Raw genomic sequence first — 20256 nt, forward strand, 5'->3', positions numbered from 1 at the left:
ATATTACTGTTGACAGGTGCAGCATTAGCAGTGATTATAAACGAATTTGGGTTTGAGCAACATTATTTGTAAGTGCATAGAAAAAAATCGATTCGATTGTCGTTATATAATGATTACCAAAACACACTGCGATCTGTTTAAGTGTAAAGGGTAGCCTACCACTGACTATGGAGAGCAGGGGTGGGCAATTATTTTTCTCCGCAGGTCAAATGAGGAGCAGAAATATGTTGGCGGGCCGAGTCAGAAATTTTAGAATATCCAGCATATTGATTTTATTCCTAAATTGGAAGCAGTGTATTACACGAATTGGTGCTCAGTGGATGTGTTGATATTGAGGAATGACAAAGTGACGGTTAATTACCAAAATAAATATCTATTTGCCGTCATATTTTGAAACAATGTTAAACATGATACATTTTGAACTCTCTTTAAACTCCTATCCGCGTTTTTCTATCAATACCAGCCCCTATCGAAGTGTACGATGCACGAGATGTCTTGTATTCCCTAATCGCGCGAAGCAGGGAATTTTTTCATGATTCATGATTCAATCGGTCAATAATATTGGTAATTGCAAATATATTGCTATATTTTTTAACCTCTCTCGGCCCACGTAGTGGCCTACTCAGTTTTACAGCTAGAGCTGAGTGAGGTACTATCTTGGAAATATTCGAGAGGGCCCATTGGTATAATTACTTGGTTACATGTTGTTATTTCGTGACCCCCACATAAGGGCAGTCCTTTTCGGCCAAGGTTTTCTCGCTGTCGAGGTATATTCCCTTTACTTACTTAATTTGATCAGCAGCTGCAATTGCAGTGGATGCCTTCTCGGAATCCCGTGTTGGCCTAAAGTTGATTTATCTTGGTTCGTCGTGGCGCGGTAATGGCTAACGCCGAAATGCCCGTTCAAAAAACCATTGAATGAAGTTGCATAAATTTTCAAAACAAGACCCTATAATTTATGTTCACTCATGAAATAATTTTGGGCGCCCGTCGAGCTCGCCACGCAATTGGGGGGTTTGAGGTGCGGTATAAATTACGGTTCTAAGGATAATATATAGCTTTATTGTCTTGGTAGCTGGTTTCTCAGAAGTGTGCAGTGTGCAGCTTGCCGAAATGGTCTTGTTGATTAGCGAAGGTTGCAGTTATTAACCATCTTTGAATTTCAACTTTCGGCTTTCTTTTTTTTGACATATTTCATGGATGGTGATATATTCATAGAAATCATGGGCATTGATTCACTTGTTTCATGAATTATGGATTTAGAAACACATCACGTAACAATTTGAAACACAGACCGTGTAATGCGTAATGTGACAATGGCACCAAAGAAGGATTGGTGACTTCTTGTGACTTTAATTCTAGCGGCATAACTTGCTACATTGACATTAGTTTTAATCTGGATTAGGTATGTTAATGAACAGGCTTGATAGTAAACGAATTTCCGGTCCAGTTTATACATCGTATATGGTTTTAGTCCACGCAGCAACACTAAAAACTAGGTGTGATATTTTAAATTTCAAGCAGCCTTTCGCGGGCCGCACAGAATCGCTCGGCGGGCCGCATTTGACCAGCGGGCCGCACTTTGCCCAGGCCTGATGGAGAGTTATGTCACACGCCTATGACCCCGTACCTATATGTTATGTTATGGTTGGCAGGTAAACACATCCTCTATTCTTTTTCAGACTTGTTCAAAGATAGAAAATCTTGTGGCACTTGAAGAATGAAATTATCGATTCGTCCTCATGAGAAAACAAGTGTAACATACAAACATGCAAGCGATTCCAAGAGCAAATTGGCGGCAAGGGGTTGAAGCACTATTAAAATCCAATGGTATCTGAGGTGAGCAATTGACATTTGATGAAAGCTTTCGATTCCCATAAATTGGGCCCAATCAATCCTAATGATATTATAACACGTGTGGAAATATGCGAGATGCTATCCGAAACACAATACGAATATATATGATGAAGTCTGGAACCTTGAAAAGCTGTCCTAGATTCATGATTCATGCATGAGTCGTACATCCAGATAGCTTATCTGCGACAAATATTTTTGAAATGGAGAAGGACTATGATTTTTTTGAAAAATATCCAGTTCTGAGGCTGTAGCAAAATGGGTATGTTGATTTTACTCTGGCTACGAACTTTAGCACGAATATGGGGACGTCACTAGAACAGGCTTGCCTTATTGAACACATTTTACAGTGGCCACCTCAGACTATATGCTATGAGTATGTGACCCATTAACCAAATTACTTCTTTTGAAACTACTTGTATGAGTACTATGTATATATATTCATTTAAAGCAGTTTTGACATGGATTTGACATTGCCACTTCAATATACTTGTTATTGAGTAGTGCTTGAGTTGCGCACACTACTACGGCCACCTTGGTGTTGCACGGATTAGCTTGGTCTTCCATGTTTTGACCAGTATGAAGAGGCAAACATAGCCTTGCCAAGGCTTATCAAACTGTCCTTTTGATCAATGTAGGCAAATCCTAATATAAGCACTCCTTAACTCATGATATGACATACACACAATCTGTATCATGGACAAATCATGGACTAATTGCTATTAGTGGCAAACTCTTACTCTGTGAATGTGAAATGAAATATGTTGTTGGTGAGTAATAAAGGCTACTATGCGTAGGAGAGTTGCAAAATCGTATCTTAATTCGCTCATTTGCAAGCATAACGCAAGTCAAGGCTGCGGCATCAGTACATATATCAGATGTATCGAAATTGCCAAAGAATGGGGAGAGTTCTGGCCATATACACCCGAGGGGTGGTTCTGATTCCGTTTAACACCGTTTGGGGTGTGAATGCACACTCTTTTCGCTGAGAGTGTAGGGATCACCACAAGGCGAGCGAATGAATTGAGACTTCGATGGAGCATCAAAAAGTTCCACGAAAAATTCCACTTTGTCGTCGACAATAACCTTCTCGAATGATAGGCTTGAATCCTGCAAAGAGAAAATGTCAATTGCGTCATAATCCGTCCGTCGTTAAACAAAGTCCTGTTGTTCATTTATGAGATTTTCGAGGCGGGTAAACAAAACTATTGTTCCGTTCCACAGCAAGACAACATGAATGGAGAATTTGAGGAGCAAACCTTGATGTTGAAGCGACCTTCGGTGTCGCCACCTCCTATCCTGACGTCATCTTCTCCGTTCTCCAACGTGAACGAATCACCTCCCACGCCCACCGTGACAGCCTGAACATTGTTCACGGACTTGAGCATTGCGTCAGCCAACGAATGCCGTCACGTTATAACACGTGGACACTGACCGCCGCATCGCGTCGCACCATCTACGCACCACAAGATGTCGTCGGCGCACGGTGACGCATTCGTACGTGACAGCAAAACATAAATGCGACTCACCTCCCAATGCATATTTCCAGACAGAGATTCGATCCGAGGATGTCCGAGAAACGAACGGAGCGCGATGGCTGAGATTTTGTTGCCAACTGCTGAAGGGGTGAGGTTGTGCTGCAAAACCACTTCCTTTACCTGGAACGATTTCGTTGTCTTCTTTCGGAAGTTATGACGTACCAAAGCGACTCACGTGAACTGGATACTTGAGGCATCTTACGATGACGGCCAACATCTCGTCGTCGATCCCGCAGTTTGGCAAATTCAACCTCTCAAGTCCCTGACTCCTCGCTACGAGCGTCCCAACGACGTGAGCTTGGTCGCGACTCAATGAGAAGCCATATATAGCGTCAACATGTTTCATGAGATCGTCATAGTCCGATTCGTAGATCGCTGTGTAAAGCTCCATGAGAATGCCGCTATTTCTCGTCTTCTTGAGCTGCGAACGAATCGACCGAGCGAATACTCGCTGTTTTTTCCTTTGATCCGGGACTGTAACGAAACACGCAATATCGCTGTCATTGTTTGGTCGACATGTGAAAGGGCGATCACTTTTTATTTGCATCAGGACGATATCACTGCGTAGCCTATTGCTCAACTGCTCAACATTGTACTCATACGGCACTACTTTAAACGGTATCCACGCATACCCTTAGGTTGCCTTAAAAAACGACGCACACCAAATGTGAATTCATTCCAACCAATATTCGCGGATTTCGTAGAGTTTGAAAATTTTGAATTTGCCTAAAAATGCAAAAAAAATTTTTTCCCAATTTTCCTTCCAACCTTATGAAATTGTTGCGCTGTCTTCAAAAACGATGGAAAACAAATTTGACTCAATTCGAAGACGTAGAAGCAGAGTTATTCAAGTTTTTTGATGATAATTCTAGGATGATCCACCAATCAAGGATAATCCCAGAATTCTCAAAGAAAAACTAAAATAACTCCACTTCTACGGATTCGAATTGAGTCAAATTTGTTTTGCATCGTTTTTGAAGACAGCGCAACAATTTCATGGGGTTGGCAGAAAAATTTGAAAATTTTTTTTTTGCATTTTTAGGCAAATTCAAAATTTTCAAACTCTACGAAATCGGCGAATATTGGTTGGAATGAATTCAAATTTGGTGTGCGTCATTTTTTAAGGCAACCTAACGATTTAATCAAGTAACCTGCAAGATTCAGGAAAAAAAGGTTATTTTTGAACAGCCCTAATGTACAGTAATTAATTCGTGTCAGTGGTTAGTAATACATTTTAATACAAAATTCTCGAAGGGCCCAATTTACCGACCGAGGTCCGAATTTACTGACAACCATTACACCAGGTTAGTAAAAGCTGTTCCTTATTACACGTCAGAAGTATTAGCTTTTGCTCTTCATTGCGTAATTAATACACGCGTAGAATAGAAATTCGATGTACTCGTCAAATGGAACACAATGGAGCACAATGGCACATCGATTCGTTCACAATAAACGGCTGCTGATACATAGCAGTCCAATTAGATAATTTATAATTATATAAATTTCAGACCTTGGGTCGCAAACTATAATACCAGGGTTACCATATTTTGGAATCGGGGAAGTAGGAAACTTTTTCAAAATTTTCAGATTTAGAATACTGGAGTAAAATCCGTAAAAAATGGTAAATTTCCCATGACATTATGGTTGGTGGACTAAAAATTGAAAAAGGGGCAACTTTCCGGCTCAACTCCAGAAATACACTTTTTCTGACACACTTTACGTTGGTTGATTTTCGCTCGAACCAAGAATTTCCTATTTAGCGTCATTTATGCCCATTTTCACTCGATTCTGTCCACTACCTAAGCTCTAAAAGCTGTAAAGGAGGACGAATTTCCAAAAAGGAGGAAATTTAGGCGTCCTCGAAGGACATTTTCAAAAACCCGGAAAAGGCGGGTTTATACCTTTCTTCTTTGAAGTACTTAATTCATCAATTCAATAGTCGCGTCATAGTAGTTTCTTCATTCATTGGAAGTTTCAATTCTATTTACGTCTTTTATCAACTTCATTGTTTGGTCACCTTAGTGCTCGATTATCTCTTGATCCTCACTCCTCATTCAGGGTTGTAACCGAGTCAAAATTCAATCCTACTTTTATATTTTGACCTGCGAGCCAAGTCGAGTCACCAAAATATCACGACTCGAGTCATTGCAATCCTGTCATCGTTTCCTTGAAAAAATAAGAACTTTTTCTTTTTGAGTTTCCATTGCCACTGTATTGCTGATGGTTTTCACACATGAATTGATTTTATAGTAAATAGTTACATACAGATACAAATTGAGTATCACGGTGTCTGACATGCAAAATATACTGGTTGTAGATAGAGGGGTGGGTGGGAGTGTCTTGCGGGGCTCCATAATATGCGTTTATAGAAATATGGGCCCCCACTGGCAGTATTTTTGGCCTTAGATTGCTACGCATCAAGCTCGAGGAGATGAGTCGAGGGTGAGCTTTTCACCGAACGTGAACCACGTGTCTAGGGACATGCGATTAGGATTGGATATGTATTTATAAATACTGAAGTTCTGGATTCGGACACGAATCTGAAGCTTAGGATTTGGATGTAGAATTTTTTTAAATCCCCTTCACTATGTGATAGCTAAACCCATAGGGGCGGATAGCACATCCACGTTTCACGGTGGATTTTTTTCGGCAGAATGGGGTGGAAATGCGTGCGTGGAAACATCATTTACACCCATCTTCCACCCCGAAATCCACCTTTATTTCTACGGTAATAGATAGCATCATCTCATTCCAAGTATTCTAAAAGCTAGTTCGAGCTCAGGCAAAAGTTTCCGACACAACTGTTGCTTGGAAAATAATATCTTCTGAGTTATCTATACTGACAATCTAACTCCAATTCAGACAGTGATACACTGAATGCAAGTGCAACTTTCCGTTACGCAATGCTGGGTATTACTTTGTGGTGATAGCTAGCAATATTACGTAGTGACTTCATATCGTTTCTCATTGTTGACATTTAGTCAACGGATGTGCCGATACGGTGAAGCGCAAATATCTCATTGTGGAATCAATTTACCGTTCAGAAATTTGTACAGCAGTGATCTACTCAAAAGTTCTTTATCGTCACTGAATATCGCTGTGCTAGGGGATAAGTCACGCGAGCAATGTCAAATAAAGAATCGATTTTTGACAAATGTCAGCGCATCTGCCACTAAACCAGCCGTGTCAAACATACGGCGCGCGGGCCGCATTCGGCCCGCCAGACGATTTTATCCGACCCGCGAGGCAATTTTTAGGAAATGAAAAAATACTTCTATTATCCAGCACATATCTAACAAATTATTAGATTTTTAGGAAGAAATACTTCAATAAATAAGTCCCTCAAGACAGCAAACGTCGAGTATGTTCACAGGCCACATTATAACCACCCGACAGAGGTGTTATGGTTTCACTCTAGTCACCATTAGAAACCAAGTCGCTGATATTGACACCCAATTCCACAAAGCCAAAATGTGAACACTGAGGTCAGAGGTTTGTGGAAAAATATGCAGCCCATAACGCCGTTATAGCCCGCATACATAATTGTCGCGATACAAGCCAGTCAATGCTATGTCCGAGCCCCTGGTGATGGATATAAGAGGGCAATCAGTGATTCGGTGTGCGATATCCTGTTTGTAATCATCAGTTTTGTGTATTCATTCTTGTCTACTTGATACACTTAAAAGTGAGCGACTGAGCAATGAGCATGTAGTTTAATTCGTTACTGACACTTTCCATTGTGCACTTGTACACAATGCGTTGAATTAAGTTGTCAAATTTTGATGGAACAACAGATTCGCTAATTCATAGTTACTTCGATTCGCGTGAAGGGGAACCTCATATATTCCAGTGAATTAGATCAATGCCGGACGGACTGGAAACGAGCGCACCAATGTTGAATTTCAACCAGTTGGGTACTGGGTAGAAATAAAACTAATTTCGACTGATGAGGTCCCGACATTCGCGCACATTGCTTTTGCTGCAGTTACATTTGAATAATCGCTCCGTTTCAAGAGTTAATTCGACTATGTATATAGCTTGATAATAACGAGTGCATGTGCCGGTATTAAAATTTACCACTGCTCCAAAGCCCTGATCATAACCATTAACCATGTTACCTTTAAATACGCTTCTACAATATGTATAGTAATTATAAATATAATAACTTCTACATATAGGCCTACAAGAAACGAATCTACCCAACACACTCGGTAATAGGTTTTTCCAAGTACAGCACTAAAAGTAATAAACTTGATCGTGCCAATCTAAAATCACACCCGTAGTTTGAACAAACTCATAAACGTTTCATTTTCTGTGATGTTTAGCAATTGAAACCTTTCAGACTGCATGGGCCTCGAGTTAGGGCTATCGCGCCATCAATGACATAAAAATACTATGATAGGACTATAACGTATCATTATCATGTTGAAGCATACCAAGAAAAACTTGGATCAGGCACCCACAGTAATTTGATTTTAGCACGCATTTTATCAATATTTTTACCAGGGTTGTAATGACTCGAGTCACGATTTTCTGATGACTCGACTTGACTCGAGTCATTTTTTTTAAATACGGAAATGACTCGACTCGACTCAAGTCAATCTGTGTATTGGCTCGACTTGGACTCGAGTCATTGCGCATGACTCGGGCCAAGTCATTGACTCGAGACTCAGACGGCCAAGACCGACATTTCGTTGCAGTTTCGAAGAATTGTGAAGTGACCATTCTACTGGGATTTCGTCTGATTGCTACTGGTACTTGAAAATGCGACTAGAAACTGCTAAAAGTGATGAAAATTAGTATATTATAAATGTGAATCATTCGATATCACCAAACATAGTTACATAAAGTGAGTTTACCAAGACTTTAACTGGAAACTGAGCAGTCAAAATAATGACTTGGACTCGGACTCGAGTCATGATACCATGACTCGGACTTGACCCTCTGCTCGGTGACTTGGACTCGGACTTGACTCGGTGGTGAATTGAAAATGACTCGACTCGACTCGAGTCAAAACAATAAAATTGAAATTGAATTGTGACTCGGAGCCTTGTGACTTGGTTACAACCCTGATTTCGACGTTTCTTTAAGCTTTCGTGAGCCGCACAAAACTGTGTTGCGGGCCGTAGTTTGCCCATCCCTGGTTTAGGAGCACGCTCCGTCATATCGAATGCACCCCTATGGGTGATTGATGCTATTCTTCACTGTCTTTTAACGTGGCAAATATATAGATATTTCTCATGGCACCTGCAAAGTAACTCTGGCAGTCAAAAACTTAAGAATCTTCACGATACCACCATCCATTCTGACCAACTAAACCAGTGGTTCTTAACCTCCCGAAGGGGCGCTGGCGATTTTGAAGGAGGCGGAAACGCTCAGGGGGCGATATGGGGGGGCGCTGAAGAAAAATGGCTTCGTAGTAGATGATGTCGTATTAGGACATATCCTTAATGATCATTCAGAACAAATTAACTTTCCACAAAACATGTCAAATCCCGAAATTTTTGGTCACGCTACGCGACGATGTTTGCTACATATGTTTTCATGAATGTAGTGGGTTATTATAATTCATGTAACACGAATTGTGCTATATTTTAGATCGCCAATTTCCCGTTAAAACACTGCCGTCACGCTTGCTAGGGTTATTTTCAACAAAATGTTTCAAATTAGGTATTATATCCCGCAGCGCGCAGCGTGTGAAAATCGAAGAAGGAGTCACTGTAGATCACTTTTGAGAGTGAGAGCCCCTTCTACATAAAATACGTTTTGAAGCTTTGTGCACGAAATGAATAACTAAATATACTTGTATTTGACAGCTACAAAATTAAATCGTCAGAATATTTCTTCATTGTATCATAAAGGACGATACTATCTGGTGTTGTGGTTCAAAACCTCACATGAACGTTATATAATACGAGTTGCTTTGTTTGGAATACATTCATGTTAAAATAAATAACTGGGTACAGTACTAAATTCAATGTGAGCAGATATATGCATCCCATTCTCATTTAACTTACTTATAGTTACACAAAGCAGTAAGACAAAATCCAATACTATTAATTTCCCCGTTTTGCCAATTGCAGATCTGAATTCGGGATGGTTCGAACCCCAGGGTATGAGACCGTACCCGATTGTTGTTATATAACAACCTTGATTTGACCCTGAATATACCGCACACAATGATTATATGGTTTATTATAGTCGAACGGCTCTCGAGCGCAATTAAAGCCTGCAATATTTCCAATGCTCAAAAAGAACAACTGGACTTTCGCCTCTTACCAGGACCGAAACTGCTGCAACCCAAACCCACAATCTGTTAGCTCGAAAGTTGCCCTAAATTATTTCGGTGAATGAACATAAATTAAACATCATGTTTTGACGACTTCCCACGGAAGAAACACATAATTATAGAAAATAGAAATAGGCATTTCGGTGTCGGCCAGTACCACGTCACGATGCACGAAGACATATGAAGTTCCGGTCAATATGGGACTCCGAGAAGTGTGTCAAAAAGATCGTCAACGAGAAAACCTTAGCCGAAGAGGATTGCCCTTATATTGAACGTAAACTTCGATGCATATAAATCTAAATGTCCATAGGTGCTTAAATCGTTCATGCGGAATTATCTTGTCGTCGCAATCTGGACCCCACAGAACAGATAACATCCCTCATAGACATAATTTGCCAGCGAAGAAATACCAATTTTGAATCGTGTGCTTACTTTAGTTTAATACGTTTATGCGTTTCAATATCTTTTGACTATATAGCGGACAAGAGGTAACAAAATAACAATGTGTAACGAATTAATTGCACCAACGGCACGCCCGAATATATTCAATTATATATTACGTGGCCTTCATTTTCCAATACAAAAGCTCACTCAGCGCTACTGGGAAATCTGATTACATGGGCTGAGAGGATAACAAGTTTATAGCGACATATAGATGCAATTACCACCTATTTCATTCATGCATTATAGAAAATTTTGGCGCCTCGGGCGACCAGGCCCCACAAACTTTGCTGACCATCGAAATCAGGCGACAGGGTTCTTGGAGGCGAAGCCCTCAGAGGTTTGTTTATTACGCTATAGGTGCGCAAGATAATCGTATTCTTAGGGGGATGACGAAGTGCTGTTACGACCCTTCCTCTTACCCATTGTCTTTATTACAGTCCTTACAATATGAAATGGGGGCGCTGGAGCACGATAATTTTTGAAGGGGGGCGCTTGAGGAAAAAAGGTTAAGAACAACTGAACTAAACAATATCCCGTTGCAGAGCAGACGTTCGGATGAAGGAAGACCAGTGATATTGCGACTTCACGCATTATCTTTTCCTATATCACACACAACTTGACCTTCAAAAGGAAGAACAATTTTCTTGTTCTTGAGGAATAGAGTCTTATCTATAGGCCTATATGAGTATATATGATATGAACTTGTCGCAATATGGAGGCTCAATTTAACAATAACTCACTCTTATAAAGTTGATCCGTTGATTGTTCGTAAACGAGTCCGGAAACAAATCTGCGAACGACCGACCATCGGTTTTCGTGGAGATGTTTTCCGTCGAATCGGGAGAATTTTCTAGCCGTCATATGAGCTATAAAGCTTGCTGCTAGGAACTCTTGTATGCTTTGATGACAGAAGAAGAAGATAAAATCACCCTCAATTAAATGTCGACTGAGCAGATTGTTACCGGGAACCTTCATAATCAAGTCCTGAACCGCTTCGGTAGACAAACCTAACTTTTGTAAATCCTCCTTATAAAATACGACTCGCCCTTCTTTCATTCCTCGATAAGCCATTTCCTCCAATTTTAATAATATTTTGTCTATTTTGTCACGCTGTCGGATGTTTTCGACGTGTTGAAGAGCGGCAATGATTCTTCCATAAAGTTCGGTAACGGTAGTCGGTGGAGGTCTCGTCGGATCTCTTGCCATTACAACTGCTGTTAGAATTAGGAACACGGGAACTGACACCAAGTTGAATAGCCTGGGCGACATACTAAGAATATTTCCCCAGGCCTCAGCACCATCTTTTCCGATTAAAAACACGAAAAGTTTTTCTGCGTCATTTGGAGTCAATCCTGAGAGAGTAATGATGTCGCTAGGTCGTGCCTCCGCAGGTAACTCTGACACTTTAAATTCGCGTGATGCGAAGACGATTTTCGCCCGAGGAAACAGATTACCTGAGAGTATGTTGTACATGATCGTTGCTGTATCCACATGGGTGAACGGATTAATTTTATTATATTTTGTACCATGACCTATCTTCCACGAAGCCTGATCTAGACCGTCGAAATATAAAACCACATTCGTTTGGTTATCCAGCAACCACCGATAAGTATTTTCCTCATCTGACGTATTTCTGAAAAGTCCTTCGAAGAGAAATGTAGATGGTTTCACATTACCAGCGTATGGGATGTCTTTCAATTCGATAAAACGTATCATTTTCGAGACTACTTGACCGGACTCTTGTGTCAGGGAGGCTGTATCGAGTGATTTACTCGCTAATCTACGCATGAGAGTGGTTTTCCCTGATCCAGCAGACGCGACAATGCCTATTACCGAATGTTCGTCTGTGTGTGAGGAATTAGTTTCTCCAGTAATTGGCTTTATAAGCTGATCTAACGACAAGGTATCCTCATCTTGCTCTTTATGTCCGTGAAAGCCTATTTCTTTTCTCAATTGAGTTTTCAATACCTTCGTCCGTTTTATACATAGCCATGACCGCTTCTTCATCCTTACTTCCATGTCTTCGACATCTTGGTAATTTCCTTTGAAGTAATCCTCAACTTTAACCTTTCTCATCCGAGGGTTAACTTGGAAGTCCGGTTGGTGCAGACGCTCAGTCTTGAAATCATCAAGAATTTTGTCGGCAGTCTTCTGTCGTGTGTTGGCGTTGACGATGTCTACTAGTGCCGCATACTCTTCTGCAATACAGAGATTACTAGGAGTTATTAATATGTCATTACCACTCAGCGATTACACCTTTGGTATCGAAATCCATAGATAGTATGGTTCAAGTCTCGCTGACTGTATCGTAAAAACAGATCCTCTGGCAAAAACAGCGGTTACGGTACTAAGACCGGGTGAATGGATACGAATGCTGTAGAATGGTATGAGGTAGTTAACGTCCGGCCAAATAGGTATGTGGATGACTTATGATGGGACTATCCGAATAACGGCCTACCTCTCTTTTAACGTTACCACTGTTAACTTTTGATTGGTGTGATCGGATTTCGAATAATAAAAGTATACTAATATCCAAATCCGCAAACTCTTTGTGAATTATGTCATTAAAATGGACGTTATTAGAAGTTCATTGTCCAAGTAAAATTCTAAATCGAAACATAAAAATGCTGTGAATCTCAATCCGGACAAATTCTTCAAATCCATTTTTATGCAAATAATAATTGTGCATGAGTAGCCTATGAGTATCTTGGATTGGTAATTTATTATATTTTTCATTCAGAGTAACACTGTAAATACACGCATAATCCGGGAGCAACTTGTTCCCTAAGTAGAAGAACGAGATTGAAGTAAACTTATGAAATTTCAGTAATGAAGTCAAATTGTTATTCCTATGCAATGCATGAACATGAACAGGTAGAAATGATTGAAAATGAAGAATCGAAATTACAAATATTATGCTGTGATTTTAGACTTTAGAGTATATGGCAGGCCTATACACGTGGTGAATTCTTGTGTTCCATTGTCTCGTCCTTTACATTTAGTTAACCAATTATTACCTGATTACCTATCTTCTCCTTTAGATATCGTGTCGCCGGTAATTTCAAATTTGTCGTTTCTTGGTACCTTAGTTGCTGGCCTATAGTTGTATTGTGTACAGTGTTCGTTTTCAGTTAATAAAAGCCTTGGTTACTCAATGTAGTAAAAGTCGTCACAATACATCGTTAGTTATCGTCAGTACTCAATTAGTAGTAGGAGTAGCGATTAACAAGTTAGTAAAGCAGTAATTATTCCAGGCTTAGGTCAACCTGAAAACAAACAAAAAAAACAATAAGTACAAGTAGAAGTAGCCTACAAGGAGTATAAAATCATTACCACTTGAGGTAGTAGTGAAAGTAGGCAAAGCTACTTGAAGAACTTCGAAAAGTAGAAGTTCTTCATTATTGACCATCTTTGATAGCCACTTCTAGGTTTTACAGGTATGACAATCAGAAACTAAATACAAATGATTAGGAAACCAGTGCATGAAAGGTTGGCCACGAAAATATATAGTACATCTAAATTTTTATAAGCAAACCGCTTCCTCGATGCGAGTAAGGACGTATAATTTCTATAGGCTCGGGGTATTTGTCGGCTGGGCAAGACGGCCAAGAATAAAATTGCGCTTATGATCCTCATAGTAAGTTGTTTCGTTATTGCAGTCAGCCTGTTATACGGACGTCAGAAGTGCGACGATACTGATCTCCTGAAGATTCGTGACCGACTAATACACCTGAACCTATAGCATTTACTATGTATCTTCTTGTCGAGGCGAGCTGTTTGCTTTTTTATAGGAACACGAGATATAAGCTTGATGATTGTTAATAAAATAATTATCAGATAATCAAATTCGTAGTAAAGAAGGACCGCTGTCTCTTTTTGCGTTTAACATCACTCTTCCGCATGCCTTTGTTACAATTCCGATCTAGGCGATGGCAATAATGTAATATTGGCCCACCCGCTCGACATTTAACCGCATGCTCAAGTATCGGGCAACCGGTCCTTGAATGAAAACAGGTACTTCCTCTTAAAGTTCATAAGGACTACACTAACGGGTTTCGTTGCGTATGATTGATGTGTCAACGTGCTGATACCCCAGAACACTAATCCAATAATCATAACTATGGCAGGCCTTAAAATATTTTATAACACATTTTTGTCGTCATTAAAAACGTGCCTTTAAGTAGACCTTTCTCCTCTATATTGGGACACCGTAATAAATGAAGAAGAAAAAACATTGCACTCACCGTGACTCGGGAGACTTGCTTCTTCTTTAGTACTGGTATTGTTGTAGACATTGACAGAGCAATTTTTAAACTTTTGATTGACATTTTGACCTTCAGCCAAAGTTGCGGATCCTAAGACACACGTGATTATTGTACTGCGTGCCAGGTTCAATACATAGTCTTATGATAAAATAACATGGATTCTATTATGTTCTGTATCTTTTTATGGAACGAGTGAAATGTGCTGTATTTAAATAACCACCATATATATGGATATTATTATTTCAAATTTCAAGCAATAATCTGCGCTCCAATACACCAGACATTTTACTTACCGCATGTTCCCGGTGATAGTGATGTAGTCATGACATCAGCGACACCAAAATTGTGATCTCGACCCCCTTCTGCCATGGTATTGATCAAGTGGTACTAATTATCTAGCGTATACTGAAAATACTGAAAATACTGGAAATACATATATTAATTACATTCTATAATGAAACTTTTCTGAACAACAGGCCGAGACTATCAGTCCTTAGCAATTGACTATGGTATATAGGTCCGATAGATATATTCGAGTAATAAGATCTGACAACAGTCACATGTCCACAAATATGTAATACCCTCAGAGGTGGTCAGTAGCGATTTACTTCTACTGTTTCGAAGTACTCAAGTTGTTTTCCTCTACTTCTGGTACTTACTCAAGTAGATAAAATCTTCGCTACTTCTACTTCATAATATTTAGTGATCTACTTACTTACTTTTCGCTATTTTCAGTTTGTCAAGTAGTGTAACCCTCCAATTAGAAAGAGAAACTGGGTGAATTCTCGGGAAATTCTCGGGCTGTTTTCACGGAGTTCTAACTTTCAATTTTGAGAAAATTCAAGTCAAATCCAGAATTTTCGTCGCGCTTCACATCAAGTATATATAGAGTTACAAATATGTTTTCACGAAAGTGAATATTCTTTAGGTTGCAGGTTGCATTGGACCGCATTGTTGCCCATATGACATATATTTCATCACGGTAAATATGGCCCATCATAAAGCTTGAAACTATCGTTTCGCAATCTAGTATTTAACCATCATATCGTAATCTACCAGCCCATGGCGTGTCCCAATCTGGAATAGTGGGCTCTGACGTTTTGAGCGTTAGATCTGTCTTAGCAGACCACCGTTAAAACTGACTAGACAAAAGACATGAAATACATTTTCCGCTTTTCTGATATATTATCGGTGTTTCTCGTTCAATTCGCAGCATTATTACTTAGAGTTCTAATTAGTTTCAGTTCTTTTGTCTGGAGAACATACATTTTTAAGTCTTAAATCAAGTGTAGCATCGCCGTCTATTTTCCTACAATACAATTACATTATATGGCATTTTTGCGTTACGACATATTTTTTTATCCCCTCGTATACGTATCGCGCAAAGTGTTATCATCGTATCCATACAACTTCTCCGTATTGCTCTTTGACTAAACTAAAGGCCGTAAGATGCGTGAGGGAACATACCATGACATTTTCTAAAACGGGATGTTCGAGTATTTGGTTGTATTAAGGTAAGTATCGGCCAGAGAGGCGCTGATCGGTGCGAAACCCTCGTGGTACAACCGACCGATACTTCCAATCACTTGCACACCTAGGAGAAGTATGGCCGTCAGGCCTTCATGCTCCAACCCGGGATCTGAAACCGCTTGACGGGGCAGTATCCCAGTCACAAGTATGGTGGCGGCGGGACAAGCCTCCGCAGACGCCCCCAGCCAAAGCCTGCTTGTGACAGCCGTTTGCACCTAACAAGTGAAGCAACTAAGAAGGTAACAAGCAAACGAAGAAGCAACCTTTGGGAGCTCTCGAGTCCTTTCGACTCAAGAGTGACCTATTATGGCGCTTGTGGCAATAGTCCGGTGGTGTAGTGCCACATGGGCTGCCGCAAGCGTAACGGGGTGGAGGTTTACTGCGGTTCCTCCAGGTTATCCCTATAAAAAAAAAGTTGTTCGAGTAAACAAAAGTTTAGTATCTCATTTCCATAGCAAAACTATCATTTGCATCTCATGATGCGGTCGAATGCTCAATGCTCATGCTGTCGGAAATCTATACCTTCCGGCATGCATTGTACATGAAGCTCTCTGCACCTTCACTATAGCTCAATTTGCAGCTTTTGAAATTCCATGCGAGCGTATTCTGACCTGTTTCAAAACTACTTACTTACTTGAGTAGATTTAAAGTTCGCTTTTAATTCGGCTTCCCACAAGTTAATACCTTGTAAATATTAGTACTGCAATTTATGCGGTCTGAAAACATCCCAAATTATCTGAATACTAGACCAAGCATTATCCGGTTGTATGGACGGTGCGGCCTCCTCCGGGTCTTTGATAATAAGGGAGCATACAGTGATAAAATCAAACCATCACTTATATTTGTGATAAGTTTCTTCATAATATGATCGGGTTTTCTGTAGCGTTTCAAATGTTCAGTCTATTTGCTCATATTTTCCATCTCATCAGAACATTTTAGCCCATTTCAGATCTTGACATTCATGCATTATCAACAGTAGTTGCCATATTCAAGCAAAACGACTGACGTTTGACATGTCGCAATCGGGCTTTCGGATAGTGGTGGTCGTGGAGTACCTTGGAAAGGCGTACTTCTCAATTGGAGCTTATTGCTATTTACAATGCCTTAATGTGACTACAATCGAATTATTTCACGACAGTTGCAATAAATAGCGAGTGCATAAGAGCCTTGAATGTTATCAAACATTCCAGGCCGTTTCACACTTTACTGGTGAATGTAATTATTGAGTCGAATCATGCGGCACACAAAGACAAAGGCTCGATATCGTTTGTGTGGATCCCAGATCACGATGAAACACGTGATAATGAAGATACGATCAGACTCCGTAATTTGATGAAAAATCAACCTCAACATTTAAAATCTGCATTGTTCAGAACAATCGGATGACTGCAAAACAATGATCATAACAGTGCCCGTTGCGGCTCTTCGATCGTTCGGACCAAAGTCACTCAACTATGACATGTCATAGTTGAGTGACTTTGGTTCGGACAATAGGCCTTTTGCAGGACTTCGATCACGTGACTAGGTCGCATAGCAACCACAAATTGGTTAGCAAGCTACTTTCTCGCGCACCTGCTTCAGTGTTAAATATCGCATATTGTACTGTTGATTTCTGGTTGTAAACGTTTCGGAAATTTGTTGTAGAAGTCATCAGAGATTCACCTATGCTAGATGTCAATCATGTACAAAGCATTTAGAATGATATCGTCAGAATTACGCAGAAATCCATCGGTAACGTAGTCGTATTACGGTACTCAACTCTGATCATATGTACTTAAATTTATGCATTTGAAGTAAAGCGATTGGTTTATATTCTGGTAAGGGTATTTGTTAGTTCAAGCAGAACTATTTGTCTTTTGTGGAGCCTGATTTTGGATGGAAGATATGACTGAAGCAGCCGGGACCCGCAAGGATCAGGATATACTGTCTGGTGTCTGCTGGTTTGGGTGCTGGCGTGCTGCTATAAAACCGCTGAACTCATCGGAAGTATCTTTTGGGAGAACCTGCCATCAAGACTAAGCAAAGCAGTGCACTTTATTGTTGCCTTATACAATGCCGATCTTATTAGCACTACTTCACAACTGCGATTGAAGTGGATTTGGCAAATCACACGCGATTTTGATAAACAGTTGATGTCACAATGTGCGCTATTTAGCGAACTAAGGGAATATCAAATATCAAACTATCAAATAACTCTTAGAGCAGCTCAAACGCAGTGACAAGATCGGTCATCCTATACCCAGAGGTGGTCAACGTGGTCATTTTTGGGAACCGAGTACAAGTAATGCCTCAATTTATACTCCAGTACAAGTAGCACTAATTACTTCCAAGACATGTCCAAAGTACTTCAAGTGGAAGTAGAAATGAATTTCTGAAAAGTAGTCAAGAAATTCGTTACATGAAGTAGATTTGGTTGAGGGTCCCTTAGTTTTAGAAATTAATGCCACGTGACAACTGTAAACATTTGCGTTGATCAAGAAGATGCAACATGAAAAGGGTGATGACACCACAAATAGGTGCAATTTTCAAAAATTAATTTAGTTACCGTGGTACTGGGGCTATTTTGCCCAGTTGTTATGACAACCTCACGCTTGAAGGGGATGCAATCATGCGCCAAAGCTACTTTCTAGTTGACAAAATCCCCAACCTGACAAAAAAGTACTACCTAAAAAGTGTCAAGTAGAAGTGGAAGTAGCCTAAACTCATAATGACGCTAGTACTCAGGTAAAATAGTACTTCGTTGCTGACCCCCTCTGTGTATTGGTTCAACCAACTCAGAAACATCCTCTAAAGACGACGAACATTGTTTCTTTTGCATTGACTCCGTGATATTCTGAACTTATGATATTCTTTGATTCATTGAATTTACAAATAAACTTAGAAAAAGTGCAATTTATTGATTTTTGTGCATTCGATACCCAGAGCATAAGAAATAGTTGAAGAAAAATGCATGTTAACCTTATCAAGTTCAATAACTGCCGAGACTCTTATGCCTATGTATTTTCATCTACCTCCATAGCCACTTGTCTAGACAGATTCATAGCATCTACGGAAGAGCGCTTGTCTTGCTGTACACAAATGAAATATCATTTTCGAAGCAGACATCAACATCGGGAAAGAAGTTCACGACAGTTAGTCAGTGGCCAGATCATCTGCTGACATTTTCTGTTGGCATGAAACCACGCTGCCTTCTACTGCATGACCGAATTTTATGTGGTGATAATAATTGGCTCCAGGCTGGATTCTTGACGAGGGCATCATCAATTTCTTAGTTGCCTATGTTCGGCTCTCTTGGGATAATCCATCAGATCATTAATTCGTATACATGTGGTATAGCCATGTCTTGAAACTCAAGATATTTGCACTGTGCCAAAGAGTGAAGTAATCCAATCCAGGCAATCAATCAAGTAATCCAGGCCTCGGGACAGTTTGTTGCACCCTCAATTGGAGCTGATGATCATTTTTCTTCGGGTATAGTGGCACTCGGCAGCATGACAGAATGATCAATAACTTGTAATATAGGTGTAGAGGTCTAAATATTTTGAATTGTTTAACTGAGAAGCCATACAATAGCATAGGATGTTTAATATATATATAGTATGTAGCACATAGCATGAATTCCTAACACATCATAACGTACTGGCACTGGCAGTCATTGTCTCTAGGCTTAAAAATAGCAGTATCCTATATATATTGCAATCGATATCAATCATCAAAATGCTGCAATGATTACCAACTACCACTACAATACAACTATAGTATAGTATACTTACCATCCACACCTAACTTATTAATGCTGCAATAAATATCACGCAGTCATGTCCTGCAATGTCGAATTTTGTGTCATAAAATCATAGTTGACTACCAAATAACGGCTACAATGTCGATCATTTTGACGCAAGGAGTTTACATAGTTCATGAATCGAAGACATCAGACATATTTGAATCCTTGCGCATTTCCATGACACTTGCGTTTTATATAAAACGTTTACAGCCCGAAAACGATAATATACTGTATCCGGAATACAGCTACGTTAACGACAGATTTCTGCGTAATTCTGACGATATTATTCTATATGCTTTGTACAGGATTGGCATCTAGCATAGGTGAATCTCGGATGACTTCTACAACAAATTTCCGAAACGTTTACAACCAGAAATCAACAGTACAATATGCGATATTTAGCACTGAAGCAGGTGCGCGAGAAAGTAGCTTGCTAACCAATTTGTGGTTGCTATGCGACCTAGTCACGTGATCGAAGTCCTGCAAAAGGCCTTGACGATAGGAGGGCGAATTCTGCGTGATTCAGCGCCTGATCATATTTTCATGTATATT

The 20256-nt window shown here is 40.0% G+C and overlaps 2 protein-coding genes across 3 annotated transcripts in view; one reads left to right on the top strand and one right to left on the bottom strand.

Annotated features, from left to right (window-relative positions):
- Positions 1-1704: 1704 nt before the first annotated feature.
- LOC145455862 (uncharacterized) lies at positions 1705-14998 on the bottom strand. Its single transcript, XM_080333884.1, has 7 exons — positions 14684-14998; positions 14370-14480; positions 10866-12323; positions 3568-3866; positions 3384-3512; positions 3114-3215; positions 1705-2964 (listed from the first exon to the last, which is right to left on the bottom strand). The coding sequence occupies exons 1-7, from the start codon at positions 14757-14759 to the stop codon at positions 2803-2805; spliced, it is 2337 nt and encodes a 778-aa protein (XP_080190010.1). The 5' UTR covers positions 14760-14998; the 3' UTR covers positions 1705-2802.
- An 890-nt stretch (positions 14999-15888) lies between these two features.
- LOC145455906 (N-acetylglucosamine-6-sulfatase-like) overlaps positions 15889-20256 on the top strand; it is a 41053-nt gene continuing 36685 nt past the window's right edge. For both annotated transcript variants that reach the window (XM_080333936.1, XM_080333937.1), the window contains exon 1: positions 15889-15904. The gene's annotated coding sequence lies outside the window, so the exon portion shown is untranslated. The remainder of the gene's footprint in view (positions 15905-20256) is intronic.

The sequence above is a fragment of the Botryllus schlosseri genome, chromosome 14 (genome assembly GCF_051294905.1).
Source record: "Botryllus schlosseri isolate E-star chromosome 14, Bs_hap1, whole genome shotgun sequence".
Classification (NCBI taxonomy): Eukaryota; Metazoa; Chordata; class Ascidiacea; order Stolidobranchia; family Styelidae; genus Botryllus; species Botryllus schlosseri.

Coding starts and splice junctions, on each gene's coding strand:
- LOC145455862 (XM_080333884.1), bottom strand. CDS start 14,759: ATGGCAGAAGGGGGTCGAGATCACAATTTTGGTGTCGCTGATGTCATG. Junction 14,481..14,683: donor ACTATCACCGGGAACATGCG/GTAAGTAAAATG, acceptor CGTGTGTCTTAG/GATCCGCAACTTTGGCTGAA. Junction 2,965..3,113: donor AAGGTCGCTTCAACATCAAG/GTTTGCTCCTCA, acceptor TTCTCTTTGCAG/GATTCAAGCCTATCATTCGA.